Raw genomic sequence first — 23,005 nt, 5'->3', positions numbered from 1 at the left:
TACGGTTTTACTTGTATTATCAACTGAGGCTGTACAAAATAATATAAAAATAAGAAGTCTTCCACTGAACTCATATCAGCCACTTCACGAGTTTCAGCTCTTAAATTGATAAGTGTAGTACAATACAAATATTAATGGTAGATAAAACACTTGAATAATCATATTAAAATATACAGTACTGGAAACTGGTGGTGGTTGAGGAAAGTCCCTTGTTGTCTATGTTAAAGCGCTTTAAGTGTAGTGTCAGAAAATCGCTATAAGTGTAAAATTCATTCATTCATATATGTAATTAAGATTTGTTTTTAAATGTTTCATCGAATAACATATCAACATGAAAATAGCACGTTATGACTCCGGCTCTGAATATCTCCCAGTCATGATCACACACAGGCGATGTCCAGGTAAGCTCAATAATAAGATTTATCCGCCAGAAGAGCAGTGCTGAAACACGAATCACGTAAAGTGTTCTTCCACAAATTGCTACACAGATGTCGCTACAGAGCGCAAACTTCCATAGTGCAACAATTATAATCTTGGTTTCTTATTACAGCAATGAGTATAAAAATGTTGCGGAAATGATAAAGTGCGTTGCGGTCATGAGGTGATCTAACACAAACAAACTAATAATAGGGGCACCCATTATAAGTTATCAAAAGTGGTATTTAAAAATTGAATTGAATCGTCAAAATTGATCATTATTTGATCATTGCCTTAAAAATTTTGCATCAGTTGCGTTAATGAGAATGTTGGAAATACTACAAAGAGAGAGGTGACAAGTATCCAGGTATCCAACTTTGCCTCTTGCTCATGCATTATGGCAGAATAAGTCTTTGTTTTGAAAAGGTAGAAAAACATGTTGCAGTAGAGAAATTAGAGAAAAAATGGCTTGATGGACACCAGATTTTTTCATTCTATTATCCAGGTTTGGAATGTCACTACTGGATCTTAGTTACAACATACATTATTTAAAACATAAAAAAATAAATAAAAAAAAACATTTCATTTTTACTTCATTTAATAGTGCTAATTTTAAAGCTGGACACGTTGTGGTAATGAGAAATGAACCGGAAAATTCTTTAAACATCTAAAGTAAAACATGAAACACTTTGTACTTTCTACTGTGTTCAACTTTCAGAACAGAATTTTAAAAAGTTTCATGAGAATTACCTCATTGGTTTAGCCAATGTTTTAATGTAACAAAACATTATTTCCAATTGGAGGCACTAGTGACACAGAAACTACATACTTCACTTATAAATATAATTTTTTTTTTTTAATCTCACACACACACACACACACACACACACACACACACAAACATGTTATAACCACAAACACACTGCCCCTTTTCAACCACAAATACACATAATCACACACACTCTCAAGTGAAGTACTGCACTAGGTGTTGTCAGATTTCACACAGTTATGAACAAAAGCGGACTAAAAACGCTCCTAATGTAAACACAGGAAACCCATTGAAGGATAATGGGGCTGAGCAGATGGCACAAACCGTCCTGCTATAATAACTCCTCAGCAGGATGTGTGTGTGTATGTGTGGTGGGGGCAGGTGGTCCAGAGGCTGAGTGAGAATCATGTCTCTGATTTCCTCTAAGCATGATGGATTCCAGGCTCTTTCCTTATATCATTATGACAACTCCCTCAGGCCAGCAGCGCTTCTGCCCCCATTAGCGAGTGTGCTCGCACAGCTCTCGCCCTCTGCATCCAGCAAGCCACTGAAATCAGTGTTCTTCTTTTTACATCCCACTAACAACCTGCATACCTCCATTAATTTAAGTGCTGAACCAAATAAGGAGCGAATCTGAAAGAACTGACTGGACAATCGCACACAATAGCATTGTGTAAATTGTTGTACAGTATGTCTACATAAACTCTTACTTTTTAGTGAGCTATGTCGAAAAAGAGAGAGGAAAATCCAGTTTCCATAATATGGGCCCCATATCAGAACAGCCTCCACAGGCCCCATATCACTGCTCTAGAGAGGTGATCCTTCTCCAAGCCGCTGGGGGACTTATTATCGAATGCTCCAGTAAACACTTCTTTCCCTGTTCCCACTGAGCTCTGAGAGAGTGGTACAACAGGATAAAAGTGCCATTTACACACCTAATAGGCCCAAATGTGTCTCGGAGCCAATGACAGGCACACTATCTCATCTAAGCCGCCGTTTCAGATCCTGTTCTGCAGAAAGAACCCACTGTACTGGATCTTCACCCATCACTCCTCTCTGCAGAGCTTTAATGGGGTCAGCTGTGCCAGAGTTCAGAGCATGGTTAACATACACTTCATTTCTGATCATCAAAAATACAGATAAACTAGAACACTGTTGAGCACTATTCAGAGATTTGCCCCATTCTGAATTGATTAATGCCTTTAAAACTCCAAATCAATTCCTCAAGTGGCACAGAAGTGTTTTTAAGTGTAGTTTTTATAATGTTTTTTTTTTTTTTTTTAGGATGACAAACCCACAAAAATGCGGTATTTCCAGAAACATTAGATGACATTAATAATCAATGTTTGAAATAATCAAATGTCTGAAAATTCTTGTAAATAAGAAAACACTTACAATGTGTTGTGTTCTTGCTCATTTAGTTGTTGTGCTTGACTAATAAAAATCATCTGTTGAGTGATTGTGTTGAATTTCTTTGAATTGCACTTTGGTACATTCCTCTTGCTGTCTTACAGAATTTTGTCCAACCCAGGTATGATTATATGGACTAGAAAGTGTTAATGTTCTTCCATGCATAAATGTGAAGAAAACACTGAGTACATGTACAACAAAATGCTGATAACTATCAACAATCAGCTCAATCTAAAAACCAAAAATCGACAAAGAAAAGCAGCATGGCCTCATGAAATTTACATGAGCATTGCAACGTTTTTGGAAAAAAACTGAAATTACGTGCTTCATTACATGTTTGGCTGCAGTTTTCAAGTGCGATGTCCAGCGGGCAGTGTTGCCAGATTGAGTGGGTTCCAATAGGGTTTCAATAGATTTGTGCGGGGAAAAATGTGCTTGGGTGGGTGGACAAAATTTGGGCTGCTTTGGAATGATTTTGACGGGTTTTTAAAATGATAAAATTACACATTTCCATTGCCCATGTAACTAAAATAAAGAAAACGTCTCCACACACAATCATTCAATCAAACAGCCAGGAAACTGATTGACAAAAAATCTGTTTAATCCTGTTCAGAGGAGCTACGAGTTGTCTAGGAACTTTGACTGTTCTGTGTGTTAGTGAATTCACCTTTCCTGACGATGGGCAGGGCATGTCGCAAGGATGGAGAGCTTGTCATTTTTGGTGAACTTCGTAAAGGAAAGCGCAATCGAGGGGCCCCCAGAAAGCGCTTTAAAGACCAGCTCAAGAAGCAGCTTTCACTAGCCGGCATCCATCATCACTTGTGGCATCAGGAAGCAAGTGACAGAAAAGGCTGGAATAGCTACATCAACTCAACCAGCCTCAAGTTTGTAGCTGACAGATGAGCAACTGCTGAGGACAAGAGGAAAAGACAGAAGGAGCAGGCTGCCCTTCAGACACCACCAGCCCAGTGCTTCCCTTGTCCCAAGTGTGGAAAGGTTTGTGCTGCACGGATTGGGCTCCACAGCCACTTTCGAGCCTTCAGAAGATAGACAGACCATCCTCCTCCTCCCCTGATCCTCGCAAGCGAGACAACAAGCCATAGTGCCACTTTCACTTTCGTGCATCTTTGGCTGGACTTGAACCACGGCCGTCAAGCCCAAAGTCCAACGCTCTATCAGGTGAGCTACCAAGCAAGCTAAAGACATAGGAATAAGTGTGTATATGTAGGTGGGTCTGTAATGCAAGTGTTAAAATATTTTGTTTTTCCAATCATGCTTTAAATAAAAGTGTTTTGATATCATAACATAGCAGGCGGTGAGTAATAGAGTGAAAAATACCTTTTTATAAAATCTACATCAGAAATTGTACTCGTGATTTGTGTGACAAAGATTAAACCACACACTTGTAGTAGTACCTCTAGTGTTCATTTCACCAGGAAATTGCAGCGAAACATAGAAAGCGGCAAATAACACTCAGTTTGAAAGAATTTATATAAAGTAACGTTCATTCTATGAGACCAGGCTGTAGAAAAGTGTGTTTACATGAGATTTTAAAATTGTCCAGTTTTTCTGCAGTTTTGACATCGAAATATAAACAGACATGAACACATTTGTATAATCAGTAAGCTGGCAGAACAGCAGTATGTGTTTTTTACGGGCAGAGTAGCGGTTATGGGCAAAAATCTAAGGGTGCAGTATTGTTTTTTGCACACCCAAATTTAAAAGCTCTCCTTACAAACATATAGCAATCTAATTGCAAAAACCTATCATTTTATAGAAGACCAACCATTGCCCCCCATGCATGCAAACACAAACACACACACACACACACACACAAAACTTTTGTTAAAGTAGCTTTTATAGGTGTATTTAGATAGTAAAACAAAAACATATATATATTTGTTAATCATACCACCAGTTTCAAGTGTTTTAGGAGGACCTAAAATAGCGTGACTGGATAAACAAAACTATACTGGTTCAATTTTAAGTTGCAAAATGGCTCAAAGCATATAATATAATTAAAGAGAAGACTTTTGAGCTGATCAGATAATCCAATAAAGAGAATGGACCACCAAACAAAAACATAAATGAGATAAACTGCCATATTACTGAATTAAGAGCCTCTCGTGTAAAGAACATGCTGATGCACATCACCTCTGTTTTTAAAATTTAAGAGCTACAATGCACAGAAAATTAGTATTAGCATTTAAATTAGTAGTCGAACAGTTTGGGGCTTTCATTATATTTGTTCCCCTAAATGCTGTGATGACAGCCTTGCCTTCAGGTGTATAAGATGACAATATCCTTAGTTATCTGTGGTTAACCAAAGAAATAGCACAAACATACATGTCATGTTTATCAGCAGCAACAGAGAGGAAACGGATACCAGAGGAAGGTGATGTCAGAGTAGTTGAAGGAAATGAGAAAATGTATCCTTGCAACTTCATTCCTTCACTAAATCTTTATTTGCAAACTATTTCCATTCCACAAGAATTAATGTTGAATGAAAGACTGCAACTTCAGTTAAATCAAGATGATGTTGAAGCTGTGGAGACAAAGCTTTATGATACAATATCAGGGTCTGACTGCAGCATCTCTATAAAGAAACACGGGCATGCTCACACACACACACACACACACACACACACACACACACACACACACACACACACACACACACACTGGAACCACCTGGCTGCATCCAAGACACCAAGGCATTTTGAGGACACAACATCATTTTATGTAAGTAATGTTAACTAACGTTACAGTATCCACTGCAGTTATCTACTAGTCCAAACACAATTTTAACATTATCAATGTACGACAGCAAACAGATAACACTACTGAAGTTATCATTGATAATTAAAGTTAATCTAATGATAGCTAAGTTAGGTAACATTAACGTTAGCTAACGACGTTAGCTGTAAGTCTCCACGCTTAACTCAACTGACATATCCAGCTGCTTGTTGTGAAAAACAATGTATAACGCATGTAGCGTTATAACTAGCTAGCTAACGTTAGCTAAATATCTAACATTATTACCAGCGGCTCTGACAACATAACTATTTTCAGCATCTGAGGATCAAGTTGGCTCATCATGTAACGTTAGGTTATTTGTAATATTAACTAATCAAGTTGAAGTAACGCTACTGTTTTAAGCTTAATGTTTGTACCTTTGATTTTCAGATCATGAGCATTTTTAAATATTTCAAGAAGAGAGAGTGAAATCCACCACCAGATGAGGAAGAAACAGCTACAGAGGTAGCTAGCTAGGATAGTTTGCATTGTTAATGGCAAGTCAGTGGCCAAACAGATTATTCATAGGCTTTTCTCAAGAAATAAACTGGAGTAACAGTGGAATTTTAACATTACTCGTTTCTTGTTGACAGATTCTCCAGGTAGCAGAAGAGACAGCAGGGGCAGCAGGAGAGACAGCCTCAGCTGACTCTCATAGAGGGACAGACATTCAGAGAGGGGCAGCAGGGGAGACAGCCTCCCCTGAGGAAGGGACAGCAGGTGATTTTGACAGCAGAGAAAGGGGCAGTAGGTCAGAGTATATTCAGTTCATTTTTTGAACTGCATTAAACTCAGTCTCGTTTACCATGCTTTGTGGGTGTGACTTTTTTGCAGTGTCATCACCATTAGTATCTACACAACCAATGTGTTCATGATTAAATTACTAAGAGCACAAAATTGTTAACAAGAGCACAAAGTTCTTCATAGATCTAACCTCTTAAATTTGCTCTCAAAGTACACCAGATTGATGCATTTAACTTTAAAATGTAAAAACATTTCTTCCAGGGGAGCATGTCCCCAGAACCCCCTAGAGCAGGGGTGTCAAACTCGGTTCCTGGAGGGCCACATTCAAGCAAAGTTTAGCTCCAACCTTAATTAAACACACCTGAAGCAGCTAATCAAGGTCTTCAGGAGTGCTTGAAGATTATGAGGAGGCATTTTGGAGCAGGGCTGGAACTAAACTCTGCAGGGCTGCGGCCCTCCAGGAACTGAGTTTGACACCCCTGCCCTAGAGGGTCTGAGGTCCACCCACCAAAATCACTGTTGTATCATGACACTATAAAAATTTATAAATTCCAGCCACTTCCTTCACAACCTATTGATGGTTGGGCAAGAAAATAATGTATTAGCATTAGCACAACCATGACTTGCTACTACTATTGCTAGCACCAGGCAGGTGCTATTTGTAATTTATAATTTTTCTTATTATAGAATGTGTTTCTTTGACAAAAATCTGCTACAATTGTATATTTTTGGTCAGTTTTCCCTTAAGATAAAGGGTATAATGTATCTGCTAAAAGCTAGTTTTCCCTCAAAGCTAACACACAGACTAAAAGCAACAAACTGTCATTTTTTATTTAAGTCTTTAAAAGGGCCTGTTATTTATTATAGAAAGTGTTAAGCATCTCAGAGCCACACAGGTAAAGGGTTAAGCGGGACTTTATGCTAAGCAGCATCACGCACCAGCACTTAGCATGATAACTGACTTTGTCGACGAATTCCAATTGAAAGTGATCATCCCTATGCCCTACTCACTACAAAGTACAAAGCTCTTAATGTGGGCTCCCTAAAGAGAGCATGGCAGTTTGAACATACCCTTCACTAAATGTCTTGTAAAAGGGCACTTTGTGAAAAAATAAGCTCTTACTTTTGTTTGGAATGACTCTTCGAGTGGCGTCCCCTTCCCGAAGTGCCCTTCAAAAGGCGCAAAATGCAGTTTGGAAAATGAAGTGTGTCTACGACTGGAATGTTAACTCAATCAGAACTCCAAACATCCATGACTGTCACAAGTTTCAGCAGAACCCTCAGCCAATTCAATTTCGCACTTTGGCCAAAGCATTTGTTCTCTTTTATTAGCAAAATGAAAAACAAACAGTGCTAGCAGTGCGCTAACCCTCCAAAGCTCTGGTGAGGAACTGACCTCAAGGCTTTGAGTCCATAAGAAGATTAAGAGGTTTTCTTAAGGGAACGAACTGAACTTCAGGTGAGGACACTGATATCTTAGGACTAATGATATCATTCAGGCAAATACTCCTTGACCTGACATCCTAACAGAGACGTAGCCAGCGCTCAACAATAAGGATTTCCTTTGCTGGCTCCATCAGGTCAGTAGTTCAGACACAAAAAAGTATGCATATTCTTTTTAGCAACACTGTTGTATATGTGTCAGAAAGAAATATATTTGTATATTTCATTAAATATTAAAGGTGCTATATGTAATATTTTTAGTGTACTAAATCATAAAATGATCATAATATGTCATTTGAGAATTAGGAAACATGCTAAGCTGAAATACTGGCTTCTCCGATAACAATGCTACAGCCAGTATATTCTACTTTGAAGTTTCCATTCCAGGCCGGAATTTCGGAATTTACATCAGCAAGGGACATCACAGCGTTGAAACAACATTTTGGTGCTGATGTGTGAATGCTAACCAGGGTCATCCCATGCCCGAGTGGGGCCCAAGGCAAGTTAGAATGTGGTGTCCTCTCGTTTGCGATTGCTGTATGGGGTTAGGGATTGCTGTCTTCTCTTTAGGTTTTAATTTGCAATAAGAGATGGAAATTATACAGTATAACAAGTTTTACAGCATCTTCCAATGCGACACTACTTCGATTGGGCAAGTGACGGGTCCATCAACTGGCCCGAAATGCTCTCAAACTGGCCCTGAGCCATTGGACCATCCTAACTTTTGAGCCTTTCCTTTCCCTATCACCTCCAGAAACGGAAAAGTCATGTCAATGTGAATATGAGCATTCGCCAAAAAACTTTGTGTATAAGAGATCCTGATGTGTTTTTTTTAATGTCTATTGACTTAAATAAATTAAATGAATTCCATGACAGGTGGATGATGGTTACCCAGGGAATGAATGTCTGTAAAGTATCCATCTTGGAGAGAGAAGAGGTGAAGGTGGATTAATTTTCTCAAAATTAGAATTTAGCTTCCATCTTATTTCCTGCCAATTGGAGCTGAAAGCAGCAGTTCATGCTCTGATTTGCTCCGCCATTTAGAAGATCAAGGAACTGCATGCAGTAACAGGAGGTCACACAGTATCTGGCTTAAATACTATAAATATCTCCTCCTCGGCTTACGTCTCACACGTGTACCTGACGCATAACAAATCCAATTCAAATGCACCATTATCCCTGGCAAAATACCCCCGATATCCTAAATGAAATGTCACAGGTTAAAGTAAATCTCATTCTATCCCTAAATGCACTCTCAACACTTTCTACTCATTGGCTCTGGCGAAGCGAATAAATTGTATATGACACATCTCCCTCTTTTTTTGCTTTCTCTTTGTCTCTTTCAGTTGTAGCTCAGCTGGAAAAGAATTGTGCTAGCGATGTCAACGTCATGGGTTCAATTCCCTGAGAACAAATGCACCCTTATAATGAACAGGAATACTAGAAATGCTTGCATGATAGGAACCAGCAAACCATGTATAAAAACATGCATAAAAACCTCTTTAAACCATTTTTCTTTAGAAGTATACATTTATCTTGCCTTTTAACTATATTTTAGCTTTATTTTAATGTTTATTTTACATTCTTTTACATTTATAAATCTTGCTTCAAGTGCATTTGATGACCTCTATAGGGGTTGTTCACACAAGATGTGTTTTTGCCTACATTGGCATGGTTTCATAGTTTTTCCTGTGTAAACATGAGCTACATAAGAATCTTTGACAGTTACCACACGTCTTGCTTTTTTATCAACCTCAAGCTTGTGTTGCCCACTGGTGCCACATTTTTAAGACACCGTGTTAGGTTAAAATAAGTTTAACTTTAAGAAGCATGTTTCAAGACTGCAGCAGTCAGTTCCATTCTACTGCACTTCATCTTGCTGTAGTAATAAAACAACACTTTCTGTGTGAACAGCCCCGAACGATATAAAAGTGACAAGTAAACTTCTTTAAAAAAACTTCTTTTTAAATACATGTATGTTTCTTTGGATAAAAGTGTCTTCCAAATAAATGTAAATGTAACATGGCCAGCACCAGAATTTGAGGAAATTAATTACTCAAGGAAACGCCATAATGTTGCTATGTGCATCTAGAGAAGCATTAATTGCATGCATTTTTGAATACAACATAATTTACAAGTGCCAAACTATGAATAAATCAGTCACCATGGAGTAATGCCTGGTGGACACAAAACAAAAATGTGACTTTACTCACCATATAACAAGACCAGTGATAACAGCGGCCCATGTGACACAGCAGGTGTCGGGCCTCTTGACTTCCTCATCCTCTTCCTTATGACAGCAGCACAGGCAGGTCAGATATGCACACAGCACCAGCAGACTCAAGCCCAGACCCAGCGCAGAAACGCATGCCAGGACGATCAGAGACTGCACAACAGAGTCACACAAACACAGGGTAGATTTTCAAATCAAACAATAAGCAGAAAACCCCAAAAGTTTTTAAATGTTTATATATTTTCTCCTCTACCAGTTTAATGTAAATAGACAACTATAAGTAAGCCATTTACATTTCTGTTGTTTGAGCTTCCCGACCAGCTCAAAATAGCAACATTTGTTCATCCAATGGCGTGAGTTTGGAGTGGGACTATCAATTGCTTCTACCAATGGCAGATGGGAGAATGATCATTATATTTGCAGTAGAGCGCAACAGTGCCCACCCACTTTATCCATCCATTTTGGTTCTGGAACTGGTTTTCCCACTCATTTTCTCTATAGGGATTTCATTAAAGTCTTCATTAACAGCTCCATGGTGAATCACAAGATTGCAAGCTTTAATTTGAAGCAAACAGTATTTGAAAATCGGGCAAAAAGATGAAGGTACAAGACTGAGTGATTAACATCTTTAATGAGGGAATGAAATACAAAAACATTAGGCATTGCGAACGATGTAATTTAATGAAAATGAAGGAAATATATATATAAAACTATTGATTTAAAGTTGCTGATTGTAAGTATTGAATCAATATATTTAAAATTGATTACGAAATATTCAGATACAGTTTATACAAATATACAAGTAGTTTGAGAGTGTAGGGAGACCGTCTCGATCGCAACATGGGAGTATGCAGGGCTCCAGTCAAGCTATTGGCTCCTAAACTGAAACATTAAGGAGCCAAATGGCTGATTTTAGTCACCAAATAACAGAATTGTTCGATTTAGATTCGATTTTTTTTTAGTGCTGCTCTTCAGAATCTACATTACAGATATTTACATAAAGTATAGTATGCATATAGTAGTGTGTCTTCTTGAGCATCAATGAATGTTTGCACCTTGTATACAATTGTCCTAAGTGTCAAAAGCTTGATCTCATATATATATATATATATATCACACACACACACACACACACACACACACACACACACACACTGCTTTGACTGCACTGATTGGAGTGTTTTTGAGGCTGCAGACACCAATCTGGACGAGCTCACAGATACTGTTACATCATAAATCAGTTTTTGTGAGGATATGTGCATTCCTACTAGGAATTATTTAACATTTAACAACGACAAACCGTGGTTTACAGCGGAACTCAGGCAGCTTCGTCAGGCCAAAGAGGATGCTTACAGGGTTGGGGATAAAGTCTTGTACAATCAGGCCAGGAACACACTGACCAGGGAAATCAGAGTGGCTAAAAGGAGATACTCTGAGAAGCTGAAAAACAAGTTTTCAGCTAATGAACCTGCATCAGTGTGGAGTGGCATGAAACAACTTATGAATTACAGGACTCCTGCCCCCAACCCTGTAGGGAACCAAAAACTGGCTGACGACCTGAATGTGTTCTACTGCAGATTTGAAAGGCCCAATCTCACACCCCACACCCACTCTGACCTTCACTTCACACAAACACCAACACCTCCTGCAACCCCCCTCCTCCCCCCTCCTGCTACTCAACTTGCACTTAAGATCTGTGAAGATGATGTGAGCCGCGTCTTTCGACAACAAAGGATATGGAAAGCACAGGGCCCAGATGGCGTTTCACCTGCATGTCTTAGATCCTGTGCTAACCAGCTGGCCCCCATCTTCACACAGATCTTCAATAGATCACTGGAGCAGTGTGAAGTCCCAAGCTGCTTCAAACGTTCCACTATCATCCCTATCCCAAAGAAACCAAACATCACAGGACTTAATGACTACAGACCTGTCGCCCTGATGTCTGTGGTCATGAAATCATTTGAGAGACTGGTGTTGGCCCACCTGAAGAACATCACTGGACCCTTTCTAGATCCCCTTCAATTTGCTTAGAGAGCAAACAGGTCTGTGGATGATGCAGTCAACATGGGATTGCATCATATCCTGCAACATCTGGACGGGACATACGCAAGGATCCTTTTTGTGGACTTCAGTTCGGCTTTCAACACCATCATCCCAGCTATACTCCAGAATAGATTACACCAACTCTCTGTTCCCATGTCTATCTGTCAGTGGATTACCAGCTTTCTGACAGACAGGCAGCAGCTTGTGAGACAGGCAAAACTCACTTCCAGCACCTGTACAATCAGCACTGGTGCCCCCCAGGGATGTGTGCTCTCCCCACTACTCTTCTCCCTCTACACCAGTGACTGCATCGCCAAGGACCCCTCTGTCAAGCTCCTGAAGTTTGCAGATGACTCCACTGTCATCGGCCTCATCTGAGATGACGATGAGTCTGCATTCAAAAGGGAGGTTAAACAGCTGGCTGTCTGGTGCAGTCAAAACAACCTTGAGCTGAACACGCTCAAAATGGTGGAGATGATTGTGGACTTTAGGAGGAACACCCCAACACTGACCCTCCTCACCATTCTAAACAGCACTGTGGCAAGCAGTGGAGTCATTCAGGTTCCTGGGCTCTACCATCTCACAGGACCTAAAGTGGGAGACCCACATTGACATTGAAAAAGGCCCAGCAGAGGATGTACTTCCTTCGCCAGCTGAGGAAATTCAACCCGCCACAGGTGCTGCTGATACAGTTCTACTCAGCAGTCATTGAGTCTGTCCTCTGCACTTCAATAACTGTCTGGTTTGGTTCAGCTACAAAATCAGACATCAGAAGACTATAAAGGACAGTTCGGACTGCTGAGAGGATTATTGGTTGCCCCCTGCCCCCTTCAAGAACTATACACTTCCAGAGTGAGGAAAAAGGCTGGAAAAATCACTCTAGACCCCACTTACCCTGCCCATTACCTTTTTGAACTGTTGCCTTCAGGCCGATGCTTCAGAGCACTGAGCACCAGAACCGTCAGGCACAGGAACAGTTTTTTCCCTCAGGCTATCAATCTCTTGAACAGTTAAATTGCCCCATTGAGCAATAACTATGTGCAATACACAGTTTAGTCTTTTTTATATTTATCCAACACATCCTACCTCTTCTGCCATTTCATTCCTCTGAGAGAAAAAAAACAAACAAAAAAAAAACATTTGCACTGTACATAACAGATTTGTATTTGCACCGTACATAACAGATTGTATTAGATTTGTACTACCCATGTGTATGTGTGTATGTATGTGTGTGTCTGTACATATGTGTATAATTAGTTTTATTTTTTATTATTATCTATGTCTTGCTGCTGTTTTTGTATTGTTCTTGTATTGTTGTACACTGGAAGCTCCTGTCACCAAGACAAATTCCTTGTATGTGTAAGCATACTTGGCAATAAAGCTCATTCTGATTCTGATTCATAAACCGATCAGTCACAACATTAAAACCACCTGCTTAATATTGTGTAGGTCCCCTCGTGCCGCCAAAACAACGCCAACCCGCATCTCAGAATAGTATTCTGAGATGATATTCTTCTCACCACAATTGTACAGAGCGGTTATCTGAGTTACCGTAGACTTTGTCAGTTCAAACCAGTCTTGCCATTCTCTGTTGACCTCTTTCATCAACAAGGCATCTCCGTCCACAGAACTGCCACTCACTGGATGTTTTTTGTTTTTGGCACCATTCTGAGTAAATTCTAGAGACTGTTGTGTGTGAAAATCCCAGGAGATCAGCAGTTACAGAAATACTCAAACCAGCCCATCTGGCACCAACAATCCTCAAACCATCCTCCAGAGGATCGGATCAATATCCGTCTCTAATCTGTCTTGAAAGGCATTTACACTTGTTCTTTTCATGATCGGATTGCAGTACAACATGTAAAAACGCATAAAGTGACAATGTAAATACACCCTAAAACAAGAATTTTGAAATCGCTGTGTTTATTTGTTTGTTTTCAGAAATGAATGTTGCTAACAAGTTGCAATGAACTTGAAAATGCTAATTCTCTTCTGGGTTTTAGGATTACAAGCTGAACAACCCTCTTATACTCTTCACTTTTAATGAACAATTGATTCATCTATTATCATTGATGCCATGCCAAAGAGAAAACTTACAGTACTGCTAAAGCCAATGTAGTTGTGAAAAATAAGAGCAAGCAATTGTAAAAGAGTTACACTTAAATGTCGTACAGTCATTTATATGTATCTTTGAGGAAAAACATGCCGATGAAGTGTTTTCCTGAACAGTCTATATGCAGAAAAACGGAGGTGTACAGCTCAGTGCGATTATATGTCTTGATGTTGTGCCTCGATCAGCTGTGGGTGAATAAATCGTACAGTGGTTGTTATGAGGGCGAGCTTGGGCGCCCATACATAACCCACATGGACTATGGCTAAATACAAATGATCAGTCTTTGAGTTGAACATCATGTGATGAAAGTAAAGCACGATAGCTCTGGAGTCTTGTGATCAAGGACTTGCAGAAGGACAGAGGAAAAGCCGGTATGAGGTATAAAAAACTCTGATAACAGGAGCTGGGACTTCTGTTCATTTAGATGAAAAACAAATACTTTTGAACTTTAAAGCCACAGTGAGGTTTACATCAGCAGAACTGATGCGTGACATTAGATAATCACTGTATGCTCTTAGGAAATCTCCAAAGGGTGGCATGTAATCATTTTTATTGCTTTTACTGGTACAGCCAATCCACCAAGACCTAGAATAACTCTGTTTGAATATTAAAAGGCAAAACTATTACAGCTGTCAGAATCAAACTACAGAGAAAAAATATTTCATGCAGTCATTCGGGATAGCAGGCTCAAACCATAGAAAAATCACAAATAACATATTTAATATCTAATAATAACTGTTTCTCTTCAACAGCAATTGAGTGATTCTCCCAAAACCTGTCAAGAAAATGTCCTGGGTTTTTACTCCAAAATCATAAGAAACAAATACGAAATTACATTCTGTATGTATATATATATATAAAATGAAAGCCTTTTCTGGACCATTAAGATTTTTTACATTGTGACATTTTTTATGACAGTTACGCACATTTTACTCATCAATTCTCATTACCGCAATGAGAAAAAGATGGTCATTTTGATTTTCACATTACCGCAACATGAACATTTTTTATATTATATTATTATATTTTTTATATTTATATTATATCTAAATTGTAAAGTATTTACACATCATAGCAATACTCCCTAGTGCCTTTCATTGTTACAGATTTTAACAATGGGGGGGGTAAAATGTCAATCCTAAGACTCTTAATGGCCCTAAATGTAATTTCTTTTGTATTATGCAAAATATAATTTAATATTTTTGTATACTGATTTGGGGTTAAATCTGACCAGAATATTTTCTTTACATGTTTCCTGAAAATCACACAATAAGTTGAAACAGAGAATTCTGCAAAAATTTGCAGAAGATTTGTCAAGATACCAAAGTCTGCCAACAAAAGCCAATATGAACCCAAACATTTCTCATCAAATTCTTCCAAGAGCAAAGTATCTGTGCTACAGCACATTCATTTTTATAGCTGCTCTTACTGTATGTAAAAATGTTATTTATTTATTTATTTTTTTTATAAAAAAGATGTGAGAAACATCAGTGATTTAGTTGATACTGCAATGAAACAAAACCAATAATTAAGTCTCCAAAGCTATGAAAGAGTAACCTCTGAGCAATAAAATTTTTCCTCTGGGCAAGTATTTATACAGTAAGCACCTTTTAGACAACTTATTTTCAATAACATTATCAGATTTATGGCAAACGTTTCGACCGGTTATTGACTAAAGCATCAGATCTACAGTAGCTTCATTACTGTGTGACTGTAAATTAAACACCAATGGCAAAAATTACCCACAATATAACTGTTTGATCTCTATATTTGTCCCATTGTTATCAGAGGATGTTTAACAGAAGAGCCCAATATGCACCAACACATTTGGCCAAACTTCCTGCCAGTGCTAAAGAAAACATATGGCGGAGAGATGTAGGCCAGTTCAGAAGGGCAAACAATGATGGAATTTCTTATTTCTTATAGGACTAAAGGTTAACTTGAAGACTCCTAAAAATCAGTTTCTCACTGATGCCCTTTCAAAAGAATACTGAGGTGGTCCTATGGTATAGTGACTGTATTAGATTTAGGCTACCAAGGTACTTTGACAGCATGGTACTGCTGAATGATTACCATGTTCATATACCATGGTACAGTATTTATAAGGTTCAACAACCCAGGGTCCTTTAAAGAATAAAGTGAAACACAGGCATTACCATGGTTCTTCTTGGTACTTTGTTACTATACTGATTGATAAACAAACATTATGATAGGGCACCAAGGATACTTAACAGCTTGTAGGAATAAATGTTAAAACATGCTGTCACACCACACTAAATAATATTGCATCCTACTGCACGGACATTTTTCTCTGATGTGAATTTCAGCTCCAAACCTGCGCAATGTTAACACATTTCATGACATCATAAACCCTTAAGACGGTATTAGAAATATGTCCTGCAAGCACAATTCCTAAGATTGATTTCAAAGAAGCAATTGAAAAGAGGAGGGGAAAGGGGAGAATTAAATCGAGAGAAAGACTTGACAAGCAGTTTATTCCAGAACGAGAGATAAATAAACTTGTGTTGCTGCTCCATTGATTTCTTAAAGTGTACCAGAGAAATGTGACCTCGAGCAAGGCATGTAATATCTGTTTTTATAAAAACACCAGCTGAAGGATGCGCCGAATCAATGCAGAAAATGTTCCTCTGGAGACGGCATATACTGCTATGGTACTATCACTGTGTATGGGAAATAAAGTTTCTTTGATAGAGATCTGAGACTGTTCCTGACACTATGATTAAATCTGAGCTCTTTTGAGTCTGTGTGCATGAAATCGGTTTCTTTACCACTCTATAATAATTCCAAACTCTATACGGACAGTGTGTAAACTGAAAAAAATTAATAATTGGATCTTGTTTATATCGTCGTTAATGCAAGGTGATGTTTTATAATAGACTACATAGCATGCATTAGGCCTCGCTGTGGTAGGCTTCCATGTGTCATACATTACTAAGCATGTTAAAAATTAATTAAAAAATGCTAGTATACTCTTAAAAGCAGGGCTTAATTCAGTGCTAGATTGCTCAAGTGAAATGACAAACAAAGAGTGACTAAAATGTACCTGAAACAGACAGAGTATTGCAAAGTGTGTGTGTGTGGGGGGGGGGGGGGGGGGCACGTTGTCACACTATATGGGGTAGTTTCTCACAATGGTAAAACTTTACTAATGTTAACTTATAGAACCTTATTGTAAATTAATTAGGTATCATGAACTAACAATCCAGCATGTAACCGCATGCTTTATTTATTTATTTTTACAGCTTATATTAACCCTCATCTACTCCTTGGGCCATTTTTGACCCATTTTCATTTGTTTCTTTAATACAAATTTTATCCTTTGTCTGAGTGGTACAGGACTTGGTGACTTTTCCTCCACTTGCTGTCTGAACACACATACAAAATCTGGACTTGATTCGATATCTAAGTGGTCATAAAAAATTAAAAAAAATAACACTTGTACTTGATTCGATGTCTATGTGTACCAAAACTGACCCGCCATAGCAAATGAATGGGAAATACTAAAATACAGATAATTTTTTTTATTTGTCAAATAAAAAAAAAAAAATCAATAAATCAGACACAATGCAGAACACAAACACACAAAAATTAAGGGGTGAAGCTATAATACACAATGCAAAAAACACGCACGCACGCACGCACACGCAGGGCATCTCATAGACTTCCACTGATTTCATATCAGGCTAATTATATTTTCTATTTCCCAACTCTACCCCTAAACCTAAATCTAGCCTTCACACAAACATGTGCACATCACTAGATTTGAAGATCAACATCATCTGACCCATCTGGGAGCCTTTTGTGTGTGTGGTTTTTTTTTTTTTTTTTTTTTTTTTTTTACTAATGAGGACACTTAGCCCTCTAAGTGTAGACAAATCTGTCCAAATATACAGTAACAAACATACCACACAGGTTGAGTTTATGCTAGAAGTCTGATGTTTGAAATAAATGACATAAATGACAGGTAACAAAATAATTACTTTTCTTTGTAACACAATCAGATTTGACTGTGGCAGCATTGTCATGTTTGACAGCATATTGGAGCATCATTGCAAAATCTGACTCTTCAACACAAGTGTTTTAAAAAAATGCTGCAATTTGACAAATAATTGTTTTTATAACGTCTAAATATACTGTAGATCCAATGCATAATTTATAATATCAAGAAATTAAGTTTGTTACAACATTGGCTTATAGAGATTAGCCAATGCATTGAGCACTAAGGCCATCTACTGGACATAGTTGTCATTTCATGTAATTATTATTTTTATTCCAGCAGTTGTCACCACACCTAATGCATAACATATTTTGATGTTTTGAAACTCTTTCAATTTACTCAAATGAAGGTTTTTACTGAACTGAAGATAACATAAAATGTGCTTATTTTATATGAAAATAAGGTCTAAATATAATAATAATAAAAAAAATAAAAAAAAATCCTCCCAAAAATGCACAACTTTAGTGTTTTTTACTTTGTTGAAGTTAGTGTTATTACATTTCTTTCATAAAAATAAAAGAATTACTAGTTTATTGTTTTCGGGTCAAATTTGACCCGAGGAGCTTGAGTGTGATTCTTAAATGAAGAGTGCACAAGGGTTAATCATTACTAATGTTAATAAACAGATTTACAATTGTTTATTGTTTGTTGATAATGCATTAAATGCCAACATATAGACTTCAACAATTAATGTTAAAAATTAATTAGTATTATGTTGAAATGAACATTAACCAAGATTATAAAGGACAAGTAGAGGACCGGTTTCCCTGATTAATCAGTGCCAATAGTTGCTTTTTGTAACTATCGGTTATTGGAAAAAAAAAAAATCAATGCCGATAGTTGCCAATATAAATTTTTTCCCCCCTCATTTTTTGTTTTTTCCTCATCAATAAACCACATCTGGTCAAATACTTACACATAGAACATTGTAGGAGCCAAGTGTCTGTTATTTCAAAATAAGAGTCCCCGGTGACTTTCCGGCTTATTTATAGTTAAAAGTTCCTCATTGTGCACCAAATCATAATTTCTCTGGTTATTATTGGTTTTTTGTTTGAGCAATAAACTGCATCTGGGATTTTATTTCTTTTGGACTCTTTAAGCCTCAATGTCTTTGACATTCATAGTAAGGAAACATGAAGTTATTGTTTGATATTCGATAAATCGATTAAGAAAAACGATTGACCGATTAATCAGTTGTCCATTTCCACCATCTTAGTTATCGGTATCGGCCAAATCCACTATTGGTCGACCTTTAATTATAAGTGCTATACAAGTATTGTCCATTGTTAGGCCTAGTTCATGTTATCGGTAGTTAACTAAAGTTAACAAATACAACCTTTTGTACAGTGTTACCATTATCTTGCACAACATAACATTGTAGGATGTATTGTAGGATGTATTACAGGTATATAATACATTATATTTTAATGGCTCTTTAGCTAAATGTAAATAGTAAAACAATTATGAAACACTGAATCCATGAAAATAGCTCAAATGGAAAAGGTAACATTCATAAATGATCACAGAAATGTTTTGACCAGCAGAAATTGCAATGAATTGTATACATTGTCTAAAACACATTTGATTACTTGCCTCAACCTGACTTGTCCCATAACTTAGTTTTGGTAAAATCTCCACTAATACAATATATAGATGACACTTCCCTGAATGTAGCCTATACCATGAATGTAGTTTTAATGTTTTACCTTGTTTACTCATCCAAAAAAAAAAAAAAAAAACAGTACAATTTGGGGATTTGTCTCTGCTACACACTCTATATATCAAGAAATTGCACAATACTTAACCACTGACCTGCTGATAGTTAGCGTCCTGCGGATTAAATGTGTTATCAACCGCCTGGAAAGTAAAATTAAAATGCGGGAAATTGTGCAGCCAGTAGGTCCACCATGGGGCAATATAGTCCTGTCGCGCCGAGGCCATCCTGGAGGAGAAAATCAACTACACCGCTGACTTTAGACGCGTGAACTGGAGCTCGAGCACTCCGGTGATCCTCAATGTTCACTTTAAAACGCACAACACAACACAGATCCGTCACCCGTTGACAGGACAAGATGATCATACAGGGAAACACCGCAAAAAAGTATTTCCCCTGGCGCTTTTCGCGTAAAGGGATGCATAACACAAGAGTTGTGTTTGTGTGTGTGTGTGTGTGTGTGTGTAACTCCACGCAGAGTGATCAGCTGTGACCTCTCAGAGCTCACTGACACTGACTGAAACTCCTCGCGTGTCACTCTCGCGACGGCGCATCACACACACGCACGCACGCACGCACGCGTGCACCCGAGCGCTGCCACTCAACTGATGAGACTAGTTGTAAACGAGCTGGAAACGATGTACTGAATGGATGGATGGATGGATATGTAACGGGAGCCAGTTGGTACGTGATAGCTGTGCGGTATGTGTAAACCTCAATTTCCTGGCCTCAAGAGACGCACTAGCGTCTAACGCTACAGCCTTTAGCCTCCCTCCTCATTTGCGCGTTCGCCTCCCATGCCGGCGACACAGGTTCAAATTCCGCTCAGAGCGGGGCGAGCAGGACCTGTTATAGATAGGTAGATATCTAGATAGATTGATTGCATAAAAGAACATAAGTTGCATTTGTCACACAGGTCAGAGGATATGTTCAGAACAGCATACTATCATACTTTCTTCTTCAGTATGTATACTGTGCACAGTATGTCAATTTTCTGTATATGCATCTTGCTCAGATGACCTACACTGCAGAGCACTGTGCTGAATACAGCATTCCTCAAGGCAATGATTCCCACATTGTTTTTAATTTCCTTCTTGATTGAATTGACAAAGAGTAGCTCATTTTTCTCCAAATTGGATTCAAAATGCAAGAAAACCATTAGATTATTATTTCCAAGATGCTAATCAGACTGAACTCACTGAATTAAACGTCCAACATAATGAGGTTGTGTCACAAAAATGTAGTTTACTATTTATGTAGTTTTAAAATGTTTATCATTGCATACTGCACACTGCAATCATAATGCAATCATAGTAAATAAACAATGCAGTGCAGTATGCATTATTAAGCAGTACACTGAACATAGTCAGTCAGTGAGTTCTTTCATTCTTGTCCAAGGTTGACATCTAGTGGCCATAAAGGACATTTTTACATCAAAATTGGCCTGTTTGTCCTTGTGCACTGCTGCTACAATTTTGGATATACAAGAGATTCAAGCTTGAATCCTTATGTTCTCTTTAAATTCTCAGAAATTTCCCAATCTGTACATACTGTAGGCATTCATGAAATCAGATCCTGACTTTCATTTGCATGTGATGCATTGAGACATATTAGTCTTACATAATAGAGTTCCTCATTGGTTTATTATCATTATATATTATTTTGCAATAACACAAACCAATACTTTTATTTGAAGTAGCCCTGCATAAAAAAACATCTAAAACCAGCCTACACTGGTTGGCTGATCTTTGCTGGTTGCTTAGCCTGGTCAGTTGGCAGGTTCTAAAAGGGTTTTGGGCACTTTATTACTAGTCAGGCTAGGAGACCAGATTAAACCAGTTAAAACAAGCTTAAATCTAAGCTGATTGATAGGTTTTAGCTGTTTTTCAGCAGGGAGGCCACAATTTAGGAAAGTGTTACTAATTAATTTATTAATCAGTATAATTATTTACATGTTTGCTAAGCACATTTTTCATAAGCTGAGTATATTGTTTTCTAGAGGTACTTAATAATTTATAACATGTGATAGATGTTCAATTATTGGTTTTTAAAGAAATACAGATAGTTCACCCAAAATTTTTAATTCTCTCATCATTTACTCACACTTATTCCATCCTAGATGTGTTTGACATTCTATCCTGTTGAACACAAACGAAGATTTTTAGAAGAATATTTCAGCTCTGTAGGTCCATACAAAGTAGGGCTGGGCGATGTGACAATGTAATCGGATACGGACGATGTCTTACAAAGATCCCGATGCCGATTGCAAACAGATAATGATCGACAATATCGGGAAATGGCAAAACCATGGATCTGGGAAGTCGCCAAGTATATTAAACAGTGGCCAGGGTGTGAAACTAGCACCCACCATATGCGACAAGACTAAATCCAGTCCGCAAGCTCCTCGTCCAAATGTATTTCATGCGAGGGTAATTTTGCTCATCTACCCACAACAGGCGGGCGACCTGTAAGACATCTCGGAGTGACACATGACAAGAAATGCTGTTAGTCACAAAGACACATGCTTAAAGAAACACACTTTAATATATTTTTAAGAACAGACAAAAGAAAAGCCGTCAATACTTGTGTCTGATTCGCTGTCAGAGGCGTGCAGCACAAGTCTGTCATGTGGAACAAGCGCATGTAAACAGTTTTCACTCTTTTTTTCTCTCTTTAATTAGTCTGAAAACTGTTTGCAAGAATACTGTCGTCTATGAGAATGCTGCAAATTATCTCAGATCATCTCAGGAGGTGCTGTGAGTTTAATACGTTGTTTTTTTTTGCGGATGACATGCATTGTGAATGCAGCTCTGCAGGTTCAGTAATATATATCTTTGTATAAAATAAACAAAGACGAAAGTGATTAAATCATAAAGTAATACAAGATATATTTTTTAAGGCAATTATCGCTAAAATATTTTTTACATATCGCCCAGCCCTAATACAAAGTCAACAGGGTCCTAAACTTTGAAGCTCCAAAAAGCACATAAATGAAGCATAAAAGTAATCAATAAGACTCCAGTGGTTTAATCCATGTCTTCTGAGGAAATATGATAGGTGTGGGTAAGAAACAGAACAATATTTAATTACTCTTTTACTATAAATTCTCCTCCCTGCCCAGTAGATGGCGATATGCATGAAGAACGCTAATTAACAAAAATAAAAGAACAATTTGAAAGTGGAGATTTATAGTAAAAAATGACTTTTATGCTACCACCCCTGGAGTTCACTAGTTCGCTAGTTTGAATCCCAGGGCGTGCTGAGTGACTCCAGCCAGGTCTCCTAAGCAACCAAATTGGCCCGGT

General features: G+C 38.0%; 1 protein-coding gene across 3 annotated transcripts in view; it reads right to left on the bottom strand.

Moving 5' to 3' along the window:
- Positions 1–20,222, bottom strand: part of LOC127450644 (protein tweety homolog 2-like) — a 64,126-nt gene extending 43,904 nt beyond the window's left edge. For 2 of the 3 annotated variants that reach the window (XM_051714912.1, XM_051714911.1), the window contains exons 1-2: positions 19,799–20,222; positions 9,793–9,965 (exon numbers count right to left, since the gene is read on the bottom strand). In XM_051714912.1, the coding sequence (XP_051570872.1) occupies positions 9,793–9,965; positions 19,799–19,927 (302 nt within the window). In that variant the 5' untranslated portion in view covers positions 19,928–20,222. Of the gene's footprint in view, positions 1–7,259; positions 7,443–9,792; positions 9,966–19,798 lie in introns of those variants that run through there. The other variant, XM_051714913.1, reaches the window with a different exon arrangement.
- Between the last annotated feature and the right edge of the window lie 2,783 nt (positions 20,223–23,005).

The sequence above is a fragment of the Myxocyprinus asiaticus genome, chromosome 13 (assembly GCF_019703515.2).
Source record: "Myxocyprinus asiaticus isolate MX2 ecotype Aquarium Trade chromosome 13, UBuf_Myxa_2, whole genome shotgun sequence".
NCBI classification, from domain to species: Eukaryota; Metazoa; Chordata; class Actinopteri; order Cypriniformes; family Catostomidae; genus Myxocyprinus; species Myxocyprinus asiaticus.
Note: the sequence above shows the minus strand (reverse complement) of the source record. Positions and strands in the feature narration are given on the sequence as shown.